Genomic DNA, 15184 nt, shown 5'->3' on the forward strand with positions numbered 1-15184 from the left:
TGCAGCAAAATGTAACTGATGATGGTGTCTTGTAGTTTCTCTCACATAACACCATGACGCACTGAAGTAGATTATCTAATTATAGACAAACTAAATTAAACAGAGGAAAACTGTGTCACTGACATGACAAACTAGCTGCGTAGAGCTTAAGACTTAATATGTATCTCACCTAACTTCATAAACATGACACGCAAATTATTCTCGAACTTCCTGAACAGACACCCATTGATTTTAATCTACTGCTGCTACTTGCCTGTGTTTACATGTGTTGCCTGCGCTTGCTGCTCCGCTTCAATGGCCAGTGCATGCATCGACAGTAGACTCATCTATGAGACACTCATCTTGAAATACATACGAATTGTTCAGTAACTCTAATTTTCCTCTCTATTAAAACACTACTCAATTATCACTAAAGGTCACCAGTTAACATTTCAGGTAACCTAGAAATCCGTCCTCCACACGTTGGCCTAACTACTGATTAGGGGAATAGCAGGGATCATTCTTCTTTCTGCTATTTTTTGGTGCTTGAACTACTGATGTGATTAGCTGACATTAAGATCTGATAGTTTAACCTGGAATGTCTTCAGGAACGGTTCTCCGGGTTTGTTCAAGGACACTGAAAGCTCTTCTTTGGATATTGTTCCTTTTGTTCAATTTTCTCTTAAAATGATCCCACACTGCCTTAACAATGTTCCAGTAAGGCCAATCCATGGCTGACATTATTCCATTGTGCACTTCTAAGTATGCTTGGACAGGCGGTGTTTGGGATCACTATCATGCTGAAAAATGAAGCTGGTGAAGATGGTGAATCAAAATCAGACGGCATTTGTCTGCATTCATATTTTCATCAACACCACTGGATGAAATATAGCTCCGAACCATGACAGAGCCTCCACTGTGTTTTACAAATGGCTGGATATTGAAAGGAGATTGATTTGAATTTGGATTTATAATGACATAAGATGCATTGCCACTGAATTTCCAGTTCTTGTGTAATTCTGTATACCTTCCTGTTTTCAATGGCTTCTTAAAACCACCCTTCTACTGAGACCATTTCTAATGAGGCTTCAGTGAACAACAGTTGCATCAACCGAAGGGCCACATGTGTCAGATTTTTGCTGTTCCACTGTACTGTACATTCCTGCATGATTGTAGATACATAATTACAGTTAAGTTGTTTTTTTTACACTCTTATAACTCTGCATTACATGAGATATTGTGGATATTTTCTTAACAATAATAAAAAAATCTGAAGGCTGAGCCATCTTGACAGATTAGAACAATAACGGTGGATCTACAATAATATTAAATAATTCATGGCCAATGCTGTCAAACAGCAGTGCTGACAGCATCACTCTCTTTCATACCATAACATAAAACATATATTGCAGAATTTTCCACCAGGTTCTGTGACCACTAGAAGGTCAAAGTGCAGCTGTTTCCTCATTCACAGGGAGCCAGAACAAAAACACAGAAAATCAATCATCTGCGTCTTGTTGTGCCGACATGACAAGTGACATCACAGCCAGTGTTTCTGTTTATCTGGTCTCACCGTGCTCTTCTCAAGGTGTTCTGTTTTCTGTGTTTTAACTAATGTGACTGTGTTATTGTTGAAAACTTAATGTTAGTAAATATGTCTTGTTGCCAGCCATCAAAATGTTAAAATTATTTTTTAAAGACTTTTTACAACCAGGTTCATCAAAATCACGGAACAATTAGAGCAATCAAAGCAAGGTGCAGTCTCCAGGCCCACACAGACGCCACTTACCTTAAGTCTCCCTGCAAGATCAACTTTTCTCCAGTCGCAACAAGAATTTTGAAAACATAAAAACATATGATAACCTCTTAATCCTATAGGGTATCATTAATGCCATCACTATAAATGAAAAGGATGTTTCTCCTCATATATAAAGGACATTTCTATATTCAAATGACAAGAGAAACAGAAAAAAAAATGTTTGTCAGAAGCTTTCTACCGGTCAGATAGCAGCTCCACCATTTTTAAGAATTTTTAACAATGTAATGCTTACTTACTGTGGAATTGTACTCAGTTGGAGTTCAGTCCCTGTCTAGACTTAAAGCCTCTCTGCCTTCCTTGTTAAGGAACTTTATTAAGGGGTTTAAAGTGATGTTAGCTAAGTACATCAAAAATAATCTGATTATCTTCAATGAAATTACAGGAAATCTCTAAACGTCTGCTTTGAGGAAAAAACATCATGATGACAAATAAATGAAATGTCTTTTCAAAAACAAAAATCACAATTCAGTTCCCCTAAATAACACCAGTTAATGTTATAGCATTTACTGTGTTGAACACTGGCAACAATATACAGAACTTTTTGTATATAGTTAGTTAAAAGATTAAGAGATTCAAGATCAAACCCATAGAAAGAAGGACTGAGAGAAAAAGTCAGAACAGCATGAACTACACAGGCACGTCAATGTGCTAATAGCAGAGAGATGTAAAATATGACATGTGTATGTTTCAGAGTTTCTGATATTTTCATTCAAACTTAACAAAGCTAGGGGCTGGCTTGGAGGATGACTTGTTTTAATGAACAAGTTAATGAGGTCGAAACTCCCACCAGGCTTTGATACTTCGGGAAAAGGATTAAGACCCCGACGATTTCAGAAATGGCACCTACTGGATTTAATTGGCCCCTTTTATGTCAAAAACTGTGAGCTTGTGATTTTGCCCCATCTGTTTGGGCTTGTTTGGGATCTATAATAAATTACAAAAATAAAGATTTATTGTTCAAATCACTGATTAAGTCAAATGCTATTTTCATCCCATAGCAGTCCACAGAGGGAAGGGAAATGACAAACAAGAGACGGCTACGAGCCACAAAGAGCTGTTTCCCTGGTGATTTTGAGCATTTGTCACAAATGCTGCGATTTAAATAAACGATGCTTTGTTTTCGATGCTTACTATCAATCTGGGTAGCTCGAATATTCTTTCCAGCAAGGTAGCAGCTGCAATGCACTGCAAACAGTGCTTTCTCCAAATGTACAAATTGTTATTACCTGGTAATTGTCAGTGGCGTCCCCAAGGAGCCCACCAAAGGTGATGGCATTGGTGATGCATCCTAAGTAGATGAAAAGCACAGCGGAGATGGACTGAATGTGGAACCCTTCGTAGAAATCACTAGGGAACCATGGCAATTTCCTCTTTATGTCCAAGTACAAACCCCCACAGAACCTGTTGCACAACAACAACCAACATAGTTGGTTAGGATGCTTCACACCTGTCAGCATGTCACAGTATTTTCTCTGCAAGAAAGCAGAAACTATATCCATGAATCACTTACACAGTGATTTGACATCTATACTTGCAGGCAGGAGAGGTCACTGCTTGTTGCTTTTAAGTCTATTTTCTCCAAGTTTAAAAAGTCACTTCTGTGTTTTGACTTTGACAAAGTGTAAGCACTACTTACCACTGAAACCTACTCTCTCAGGTAAGATTTTCTTGATATTTTCTCAGGCTATCATTGGCAAATTGGATTTGGATAAAGCCATATTTATCCTTTTATAGTACATTTTCTACTCTGAAACAAAACAAGACAAGGAATGTTCCATTTTCTTTGTTGCTTTCTTTTTGCAGGCACAGCTGAAACTGGCAATCCAATACTGTCCACATTACATTAGTTTAACTTTTGTACCTACCATAAGGGAGTATCTGCATTTTTTTTTAGGACAGGTGTGCTTAAATAACTTGGCCATTCTGCCAAATTTTGATAAGGCCATATTCAAATTCCCAGAGTCTGCTTGTGCACCTAAACGCGTAGTGAGGGTGTGCTGGGAACGACTAGCAGAGGCCCCAGTCTGCGAGATCTTCAACGCACACCTCCGGCAGAGCTTCAACAGCATTCCGAGGGAGGCGGGGGACATTGAGTCCGAATGGACCATGTTCAGCGCCTCCATTGCCGAAGCTGCTGCATTGAGCTGCGGCCGCAAGGTGGTTGGTGCCTGCCGTGGTGGTAATCCCCGAACCAAATGGTGGACACCAGAGGTGAAGGGAGCCACCAGGCTGAAGAAGGAGTCCTATCGGGCTTGGTTAGCCTGTGGGACTCCGGAGGCAGCCGACAGGTATCGACAGGCCAAGCGGAATGCGGCTCGGGCAGTGGCTGAAGCAAAAACTCGGGTGTGGGAGGAGTTCGGAGAGGCCATGGAAAAAGACTTTCGGACTGCCTCGAAGAGGTTCTGGCAAACCGTCAGGCGTCTCAGGAGGGGAAAGCGGTGCTCTACCTGCACTGTGTATAGTGCTGGCGGAGCGCTGCTGACGTCGACTGAGAAAATTGTCAGGCGGTGGAAGGAATACTTCGAGGACCTCCTTAATCCCACTGACGCGTCTTCCGAGGAGGAAGCAGAGTCTGGGGATGAGGGGAATGACCCGCCAATTTCCGGGGGCGAGGTCACTGAGGCAGTTAAACAACTCCTTGGTGGCAGAGCCCCTGGTGTTGATGAGGTCCGCCCCGAGTTCCTGAAGGCTCTGGACGTTGTAGGGCTGTCCTGGTTGACACGCCTCTGCAATGTTGCGTGGAGATCAGGGGCAGTACCCGTGGATTGGCAGACCGGGGTGGTGGTCCCCATCTTTAAGAAGGGGGACCGGAGGGTGTGTTCCAACTACAGGGGGATCACACTCCTCAGCCTCCCCGGGAAAGTCTATGCCAGGGTGCTGGAAAGGAGAGTTCGTCCGCTAGTCGAACCTCTGATGCAGGAGGAACAATGCGGTTTTCGTCCTGGTCGCGGAACACTGGACCAGCTCTTCATCCTCTCGAGGATACTTGAGGGTGCATGGGAGTTTGCCCAACCAGTCTACATGTGTTTTGTGGACTTGGAGAAGGCATTCGACCGTGTCCCTCGGGGTGTCCTGTGGGAGGTGTTGCGGGAGTATGGGGTGTCTGGCCCATTGCTACGGGCCATTCGATCCCTATACAACCGTTGCAAGAGCTTGGTTCGCATTGCCGGCAATAAGTCGGACTCGTTCCCGGTGGGTGATGGGCTCCGCCAGGGCTGCCCTTTGTCACCGGTTCTGTTCATAATTTTTATGGACAGGATTTCTAGGCGCAGCCAAGTGGCGGAGGGCTTTCGCTTTGGTGGCCTCAGGATCTCATCTCTGATTTTTGCGGATGATGTGGTTCTGTTGGCTTCATCGGGTGAGGGCCTCCAGCTCGCACTGGAGCAGTTCGCAGCCGAGTGTGAAGCAGCGGGAATGAGGATCAGCACCTCCAAATCTGAGGCCATGGTTCTCAGCCGGAAAAGGGTGGAGTGCCCACTCCGGGTCGGGGATGAGGTCTTGCCCCAAGTGGAGGAGTTTAAGTATCTCGGGGTCTTGTTCGCGAGTGATGGGAGAAGGAAGCCGGAGATCGACAGACGGATTGGGGCTGCAGCTGCAGTAATGCAGACGCTGCACCGGTCCGTCGTGGTGAAGAGGGAGCTGAGTGTAAAAGCGAAGCTCTCAATTTACCGGTCGATCTACGTCCCTACCCTCACCTATGGCCACGAGCTGTGGGTAGTGACCGAAAGGACGAGATCGCGGATACAAGCGGCGGAAATGAGCTTCCTCCAAAGGGTGGCTGGCATCTCCCTTAGAGATAGGGTGAGAAGTTCGGCCATCCGGGAGGGGCTCAGAGTAGAGCCGCTGCTGCTCCACGTCGAAAGGAGCCAGCTGAGGTGGTTTGGGCATCTGACAAGGATGCCCCCTGGGCGCCTCCTGGGTGAGGTGTTCCAGGCATGTCCCACCGGGAGGAGGCCCCGGGGCAGACCCAGGACACGCTGGAGAGATTATATCTCTCGGCTGGCCTGGGAATGCCTTGGTGTTCCCCCGGATGAGCTGGAGGAGGTGGCTGGGGAGAGGGAGGTCTGGGCCTCTTTGCTTAGGCTGCTGCCCCCGCGACCCGGCCCCGGATAAAGCGGATGAAGATGGATGGATGGATGGATGCTTGTGTTTAGTCTAAACCTCTCAGCAGTTTGCCACGCGGCCTGGGCTGCCTACCGTCCAGTGAATGCCAGCTCCTCTCCAAGCTCATGCTGAACTGGCATCTCCTCGTCTTCTGCCAGGCCTCCTCCTCCGCCAGCTGTGCCGTTCATCTGTCCCAGCTCATTTAGGGAAAAGACTGACTTCCTGCAAAGGACACGTACATGCCACACATGTGAGCAAATATGAGATTTAAACTTTTTTCACATATATTTATGCACTCGAATGGTCTGTCTATAAGCTGTTTCAACCTTGCAAACTGGTACTTGCTGACTGAAAGGCACAATTTCACCCTTTCTTTCAGAGAACATTTTATTTTTCTGTAACTAGATATTTTGACCTAAACGATCTTAGTATAGTTTGCAATTGCTCTTGGCACATTGTTCAACTACAGCTTTTTGACCTTTATATGTATTACTCAGGCGGTTAGACATCCCCAACCTTTTTTCAGCCGAGGGAACCTTCTTAGGTGGCTCAATGCGGATTTTGGGATCCCATTCCCCAGGTGGAAGCACAATCACTTCGTCCAGAAACTCATCTATTCCTGCAATAAGATCTTCCCGATCTCTTGCCTTGTAGGCTACGTCACTGAAGAGCTGGGAGGGAGGAAGACAGAGAAATAAAAGGAAAAGGTTTTACAGTTTCTCTTGGTAATAGTAATAAGTATGTACTGCCCTAATAAGCTGTGTTTGCCTGTCACCTTTGATGGAGACATATTGAACATTGGTTGTTAAGGCTATATTGACATCTGTCCTCAGCTGGATTCAATTCAAGAATAACTGCCAGTCAGCCACTAATCATGCCCATAGAGACTAGTGTGCACAAGCATTATATGTTTCTAAATAAGGCTGTATCAACAACAGGGAAAAAAATCAAGCCGTGGTTCTAATTGGCAGTGAAAATGTTCTAATGGGCACTGGCCCCATTCAGAAATCTTTTCCAAATAGTAGATGTGGTACTTTATTGATTTTCTCCATCTAACTACACTTCAAATAGCCTAACTTGGTTTTGATCTGTAGAACAGTCATTAGATGCGTCAGAGCCCTTTTTCGCGGTGCTGCCATGTTTTTTGGTTGAGTTAAATCAAGCTAATGACTGCACAGGCTATTTTCTACGTAGGACAGATGCTTTACAGTTAGTTGTTGGCACATACAGTAGTAAAACAACTTCAAGCAAAAGGACATTTTGCCATTAAGAAGATTACGAAAAATTAGCAATACAGTTTGACTGTAATGCTAATGTTATAGAGTCAATGAATGTGTGTATAACCAGCACTATTGACTCTGTGTTCTTAAGAGAAAGCTAACATAATCACAATGACTACATTAGCATGCTTAAATCTAGCCGGTGCAGTGGTGTAAATGCTCACCGTCTTAGTTAAACATGCTAATGTTCAACCAATCAATCAATCAATCAAAGCTTTATTCGCCACATGCAGGTTGCCCTGCAGTGAAATGGGACCCCCCCGACCTTACACACACAACACAGACTTTACATGGGGATACAAGTCGGAGATCGGTAGCGTTACAGAAAAACACTGATATATACACTACAGTGGGAAAGTACAAGAGGAAAAAAAAAGATCTCTACTTATGCTGTGCTTCCATGGTAGGACAGCATGAGAACAGGAAACAAAAAAACTCCTCTGCACAAAAAGCACATAAATGCCACAGCACAACTTTGTGAAAGACATGACAAGCCACAGGATTGGGTGGGGGGTGTTTAGCACCAATCAGAGGTTAATGCTAGTGCTAGTTATTATTATTGAGTAAATCCAGTTCTTTACAGCAAATAATAATTATCAACTGCACAAAAGTGTTATACTGAAAGGACAGGACATGGCCAAAGTCATCAAAGTTAAGCCTAATAACCGAACATGAGAGCCTGTAGGAGAGAAGCATGGCACTCAAAGAATCCTCAGTAGAAATCTGTTAATATGAGCCAATCATGCTATTGCAATGACGCATACATAGAGTTTCATGACAGCTGCAGCTGTGTGGTGGCAGAGCTGTGTACCCATAAGTGTGAATGTCCAATATCTTGACTGGTACTGTTAAGTCATGTATTACTTAAAGAATTAAGTTATAAAAATTAGTTGAAAAGTTTTTTTTTTTTTTTTTTTTTTTACTAAAGTAGGAATTTGAATGTTTTTACTTAATGGAATATTGTCTGTATTATGGGAAGAGACTGACAGCTGCTGACCTAATCTTGGTTTTTGAACAGGTTTAAATAAAGCGTTACACATAAACATGTTCTGCTCTTATATTTGACCAGCACTGCCTTGTCAGTGTGGCACGAGAGGTGAGATTGAACTCCTGTTGAGATGCCACATAATTACTGTCTATACTCAATAATAGGTCAGCTTCAAATTACCAGCCACAAACCTATAATCATGTTTTAATTGTGGATGGGAAATGTGCTTCTTTTGCACTCGGACTCATTTCAAATAACAGCCTGTCACTTCCTTACTGTTTGTATCTGCTATTAAAATGACACACAGTAACTTAGTGACACAACACAGAATAACAGCTCAAACTGTTTTCAGGGAAGAGAATACTGCTGCCATTAGAAAACAATTAACGACTCATTATCCAAATAGAAACCCCACTTATAGCTGATGCTTAACAATGAACATCACTTCCAGACGTACTCCAAACATAATGCTGGACATGCCAGTGAACGCTGAACATGTCCTTTACAGGAACTGTGAAGAATCTTTACATTTATCTTTGCTCAGGTTTCCTGAGAAATGTCAGCGTCAGATTGTCAAGTCTAAGGAAGAACACATGCTATGGAAGGATTTTAACACACAGTGACAGGCACTTACATCATCCACCATTAGAGTTGCTATTGCTCTGCCGATCTCATTATAGGACTTGGCCTTTCCTTGGGGCCCCAGCAGAATAAACAGAAATCTGTAGAGTGAGGAAACAAATGTGAGGTATGTTCTGGGACTGCAGATGTTTGTTGTTGGTTGGCGGGCAATAACATATTGTAGTGATTTTTACCTGGTGGGAACAGGGACCTCTGTCAGACCTCCTAGAGTTGTAGCTTGGGCCAGGCGAACAAACGCCACAAAAGGTTTGTTGAGGAAGTCTACCTCGCCCACTAAGACATTGGAAGCCTCCGCGTCTCTGGGGATCTTCTTCATGAATTTATTTTTCAACTACAGAAAAAAGGCAGAAAAAAGGGAGAACGCAGTCCAGCATTATCGTGTCGGCATAGTAGAATATATGTAATTCCTACATGTAATAGACTTTGTTCTGAGGTATTCATATTTCATTTTACATGTTTAATTGTTTTGTTTTTGCATCTTGTGGCAATCTTCAATTTCCTATACGTATTACTGTCGCGCTCTCATAGTTTAAACTGAACATACAGAAAATAAACTTCTTACAAAATCATTTGTTTAACTTTAAAAAATGTATTAGTCTTCTATTCTCTCATGCATGACACCAAAGTGAAAATAATATAATAATACTGAACCAGCTGTTTAAGTTTATCTTATAAAGTCATTTTTCAGTTAGGAGGATGTTAAGACAAAGACTGCTGTAACTGGGACGTGTGCTTTTATTGTGACGGTGTTGGTAGGTGTAGTGATTGGATCTACCTACAGGGATCATTAAAGTTTCATTCTGTCATTACAGTCTCTCAAAACCCGGCAGATTAGCCCGGGAGCACGTTTTTTAAATGCAATCCTGTGTAGTTAAGTGGGCATAAAATCCTTAAAGAATTGCACACAAACAATCAGAGAGGCAAAACAATTGCCTGTGACCCGAAATGGTGAACCAGTCTGACCTGTTTGATTACACCTAAAGGTGCGGCAGGAAATTGGACTGATGCACAATAACACAGAGTAGTGGAGCGCCTTTTCAACAACACATAACCCGAATCTGTGGCTCCACGTGAGAGCAAAGCACGTGGACTGATGGACCGACAGTGAAATCCATCTTTTTCTCAGTGCCAGCTCAATATCGACACAGAAAATGTGGCACACACAAGCGCAAATACACACTGTAGCAAAATAAACAATCGCTTGTCCGTTGTCACATGCGACCGATGTAGACCTCAAAATAGAATTTGAACAGCCAGCCAAACGATAAGTAGAGCCCTCGGAACCGGACAACCAGTGCTGGCCCCTCTGCCGACTGTCAAAGACAAATTTTGTGGCCCACATAGCACCCTTTAAATTCTCATTCATTTCTTTTTTTTTTTACACGATCCCTCCCAGTAAATGACACATAATCTGACCTGTCAGTTACAAAGCCCTGTAGACTAATCGAAGTGACATCAGGACGCCTTTGCAGCGGCACTGGCATGCGTCGCCAGGTTTAACTCCCATTACTGCATCAGCTTCACTAATGAGTGAGTTATGTGTTTGAACACTCTCTCTGTCACTTGATGCCACCTCAGCGAGCAGCTGCAATGAAAAATTGATGAGTGATGAAGAAACAGCAATTCAATACAATGAAATGCCTTACTGGTAGGCAATCTGTCCAATAATGAAAGGCAACAGAGTGGAAATAAATGTATCCTCCAAAGATTCCCTCAGAGCAGACAGATAGACATTTGCCAGTAGAAAAGACAGGAACATGAATTTGGTCATTGTCAGGATCAAACCAAAGCCACACAACTATAAAACACACTTACACATGTGAAGGCTGTATCCCTGACATACTGAATGTAATGAGCTGGTTTCAGTAATAACTCACCTGGTCTGTGCTTGGAGTGTCCGCAATATCATTCATACTCCTGCTCTGGGCGTGACCTGCGAGGTTGGGACAGTTATACAGTTATTACTCTTTATATCCACTTACTTGGAATCATTTCAGCCCTGAAATTGATAACTGGCACATAAATTCTATGAGATACAGCTATTGGGTAAATCTTCACAGTCTAATGCACTACAGATGCCATAAAGTCTTTACAAAGGTTGTAAAGGCTGTAGTATATTGTATATAGTATAGAGCAGGGGTGGCCAGCTCTTCACTTCACTTCACTTTCAGTTTAACCACACTGGGTGTAACTTGTAGGATAATGTAAGTCTTGGAAATCAATCTTTAAAAAAGTAATTTCAAGTTGTAGCACAAATCACCCGCTTTATTTAGCAGAAGATGGGGAATCTCTGAGAAAAATCACAAACTGAAACTGCTGAAACGAGAGGTTTCTTTTCTGAATGTTTTTTCTTGTTATTTTCAGTATATATACTGAAATATATATCTATACTGAAATATATAGTATATATATATATATATATATATATATATCACTATTTGAATTCTGAATACTTCAGCAGCCATAACTCTTGTCATTAGAGGTGGGAATCCAGTGGCTCAATACTATTACGATATATCGTTCACTACACTGAAGGATAATTATCTATGGTGCACTATGTGATATCCATGGAACTGAAAAAGTAAAAATACCTCTAAAAATCATATAAGCTGTCATTTATTGACAGTACTTTTGTGTCAGCATGTGTGTGCATTTTACTGATCAATGAAATGATGCGTCATTTCAGTTCATTGCTTTCTGACCTGCTTTCCCCTCCTGTCCACCATTTTCCCCATCATCTCAGTTTCATCTACACTATATTGTCAATCTGATTCTCTTATGAATGCCACCATATGAGGTCATTGTCACGGCGGGGTGCGCCAATAAGTTTAGTTTACAGGACCCAGAAGCAGACACTGAAAGACACTGAAAGGAAAACTAAGAAAACTGTGAACACTCAGAAACTACAGGACTAAGAAACTCAGTGAAAATACTATGACAAAACTATGAACACTGAGTAAACTATGACGAAACACTATGGGGATGCAAACAGACGACCTGACAACAAAACACAGAAAACAGAGGACTTAAATACACACATGAGGTGATCAGGGGAAGTCGAGACACATGAGGAAACAGCTGACAAGGATGAACATAACGATGCACAGGAAATGTAAACTCAAACACAATGACATGAAAACTGGACTTTCAAAATAAACAGGAGAACATGATGAGGCAGACCAAACAACATGGGCTTGACACATGAGACATGAAACACAAAGGGCAGGTGGGACCAAAGCCCAGGGAAAGGGGAAATGAGGGGATCCAATAACAGCACCAAGGCTGAACCACTTAGGGGTTTTACGGGAGCTAGATGAGCTAAACCCAAACAAAAAATAGCAAAACATGAAGCCTCAAGTTCTAACTAATAATACAAAACAAGAACTTAACATTTCCCCATAAATAAACAATATATCATGAACTCAAAATGCTGGGTCACAGACCCAGCCCATGACAGCCATGAAGTAGTCACTCTTAATGTCTATTTTTTCCCGTCCTTATTTATGCTCAAGAATCACCAAAGAGCAAATTTTCCATGTGTTAGAATGAAAATCCAGAATTAGGAGAGATGGCTTTGACAAATCAGTATCCTCTGAGTACATAAATGTGCTCAGAGGATACTGATTGGTCTGTAAATATGAGCTAACAATCTGAGCTTGGTGTCCTGAATTTATTTATTCAGTCTTCACATATGCAGAAATGTTAAACAGCAATCTACAAGTGAAACTATAATGTGTTATTTGGAGATTGTAGGATGATACAGTTATGGTTATATAGGCTTTGACTCTTTACAGTGCTCCTAAAACAAGGTAAAATATAATGACTTTTATTTTGAAAAAACATCAACCGGCTTAACAAGCCAAAACCTGACACTCACGCAGGCGGCCATAGTTGGCTGCTGGCTGCTGCTTTATTCGGAGGTCCTCTGTGGACCTGTTGAAGTTGGCCATTTGCCCCGGGCCCGTTCCACCTCGGGGTCCAACATTCCGATCTGCCATGGGAAGGGAAGCATGAAGAGAAACACAACAGAATCAGTGATTGGAGGTGATGCTTTATGATTTATTGAACACCGTGTGCCCTGTCTTGATGATATGTGGAAATGCTACAGTGGTAATTAACTCATCAAACATTAATACGTCCCCTGTGGAGGATATGAGCCTTGTTGACTCAAGAGTGTTCATTCATTCAGTGAGTGAGTTAAATATATGCATAATTTATTTCTCAGTAGCATCAAAATTACATGTCAGCCCAGAATGAAGCCAACGACAAAGAAAAAGAATTGCTATAATTAGGGATTCACAGTGTTGTTTCATATGATGGCATTTCATAATGCTAGCTCTCCAACAATGTGTTTAATATTATCAGTCAGGGAAAACTCAAGCTGATGTAATACTTTGGCAGGTCAACTACCTGTTATCTTATAGACTAGGAATGAGCAATCAATTTTCCCAATGAGCCACAATTATGGCCAATTATAACATCTACTCTTACTAGTAGTCGTTTATAATGAGATAAAATTAACACTGAGCAGAAATGAGTTCAGCTTACTGCTGCGCCTCTCCCCAACAGTCTCAGTTTGTCATGTGGTCCCTTGAGAAAATGAATCACCCACCCCTGCTATACTTAGAATATTGGTCTCCCATGGATTATTCACACAGAGCTACACAGGGCAGGTCAATCTGTGTCACAAGTTGGGTCACTCACTGGTAGAAGAGCTGGACTTGCCAATGTCAGCTAAGGAACGGTGGATCGGTTTCTTGGTCTGGTGTCGATGCTTCCTCAGCAGGACAAAACTGATCTTTTCTCTGAGATCAGGAGATAGCATGCCTTCCTCTATCTGTCTCTCTATAATGTCATCTAGAAAAGAGACACAAAATTTCACATCTTAAGAGTTCCTAACTGGAAGTTAGAGTTGAAAAAGAGTTTCATAACACTGACTGTAGTCTGCTATTGTGTAAGACAATGAATGCTTTGCATATACTGATGATAAGTATACATTTCTGTGTAAATTATACGTCTATGGTTCTGTTATGCTGTCTACCTCTACATCTAAAATGGTCTAACTTGTTATTTGAAATGGCAACTTCTTGTTCAGTGTAAAAAATGACGCAGTCTCATTTGCCCCTGAGACTGGCTCATGCCACTTAGGAACAACGGGTTGTGCTTGTGCCTATCAAAGTGGTATGACTGTACACTATTATCATTTGCATGTTCTCTTAGGAGTCTGACCAGTGGCCACAAATTTTAAGCATGATTGCCAGCAGAAATGTACTTTTGTTACCATACGGCCATGTTTTAAATCTATCTTTTGAGCTTTATAAACAGTAAGAAAATGTTTAATTGTCAATATAAAAGCTATTTATAGTTACACAAAAAGCTTACTATAATGTGACTCCTTATGGTGGGCTTCTACGTGGTAGTCATGCACACACAAGCGAATTTTGCGAGTGAGTGACCAAAAAAGTTGGCTCTTAATTAACAAGACGTCAGCTTCTGTGCCACCCCAATTAAAATAATGGTCTCAGCCTGATCAACCCTATAAAAATTGTCTGACTCTGCAGTTGCATAAAAGTTCAATTAAATGAACAGCAGGGTGCTTTTTATCACAGTGAGAGAAAGGCTGACAGCTATTGTGCATGAACAAGGAGATCAAATTAATTAAAGATTATATTCATACAAAGCAGAAGACAAGAACGAATTAGTCAAAATTATTCACCGTATGCTCATTTTAAAAATCACAGTGTGCTAAAAAGCACACAAACCTGCTGCATTTGAGCTCTATCTATCAATCAATCAATCTTTATTGGCAGACTTCATGTCCATAAAAACAAGACAGAACCCCCCCCCCCCCAAAAAAAAAACCCAAAAAAAAACTAACAAAACAAAAACACAAGGTATAAACCTATATTTCTTACAAGAAATCAATAAATACACAAACACTTCAACCACTGCTTTCTCAGACTGGATGAGTAATGGGAACCACTCACTGTCGGATCTGTGAGTGCTAAAATTATACTGTTACTCGAACCATCCAGTCGTTCTTTAAAATTGAACATTAACTTTCTTAAAAGTCCAAACACCCACAGCTACAAACATCTAGACAGAAAACCCAGATATATTAATAACACCTTGGAAGGAAGTGAAGTAATCATTTCAGAACAAGATCAAATCACATTTAAAGAGGACAGGACAGCACAATGGACCAGTGCCACTGTGATTCAGGGTCAAGTGTGCTAATGCCTGCACCACCACTGACAAGACATTTTTTATCTATCTGTGTGGGTAATTTAAGGTTATGTCTTGGGGAATACAGAGATAAAATATTGTGAAATGTCACAAGGACAGCTTAAAATGAGTTTGTATGAGACGCAA

The 15184-nt window shown here is 41.8% G+C and overlaps 1 protein-coding gene across 3 annotated transcripts in view; it reads right to left on the reverse strand.

The window, feature by feature from the left end:
* slc4a5a (solute carrier family 4 member 5a) overlaps window positions 1-15184 on the reverse strand; it is a 40458-nt gene that overhangs the window by 13416 nt on the left and 11858 nt on the right. For all 3 annotated transcript variants that reach the window (XM_085181110.1, XM_085181111.1, XM_085181109.1), the window contains 8 exons: window positions 13517-13669; window positions 12690-12803; window positions 10690-10745; window positions 8986-9143; window positions 8805-8892; window positions 6419-6573; window positions 5996-6124; window positions 3025-3199 (listed from right to left, as the gene is read on the reverse strand). In XM_085181110.1, coding sequence (XP_085037236.1) covers window positions 3025-3199; window positions 5996-6124; window positions 6419-6573; window positions 8805-8892; window positions 8986-9143; window positions 10690-10745; window positions 12690-12803; window positions 13517-13669 — 1028 coding nt within the window. The remainder of the gene's footprint in view (window positions 1-3024; window positions 3200-5995; window positions 6125-6418; window positions 6574-8804; window positions 8893-8985; window positions 9144-10689; window positions 10746-12689; window positions 12804-13516; window positions 13670-15184) is intronic.

Source organism: Neolamprologus multifasciatus, chromosome 12, assembly GCF_963576455.1.
Source record: "Neolamprologus multifasciatus chromosome 12, fNeoMul1.2, whole genome shotgun sequence".
NCBI lineage: Eukaryota > Metazoa > Chordata > Actinopteri > Cichliformes > Cichlidae > Neolamprologus > Neolamprologus multifasciatus.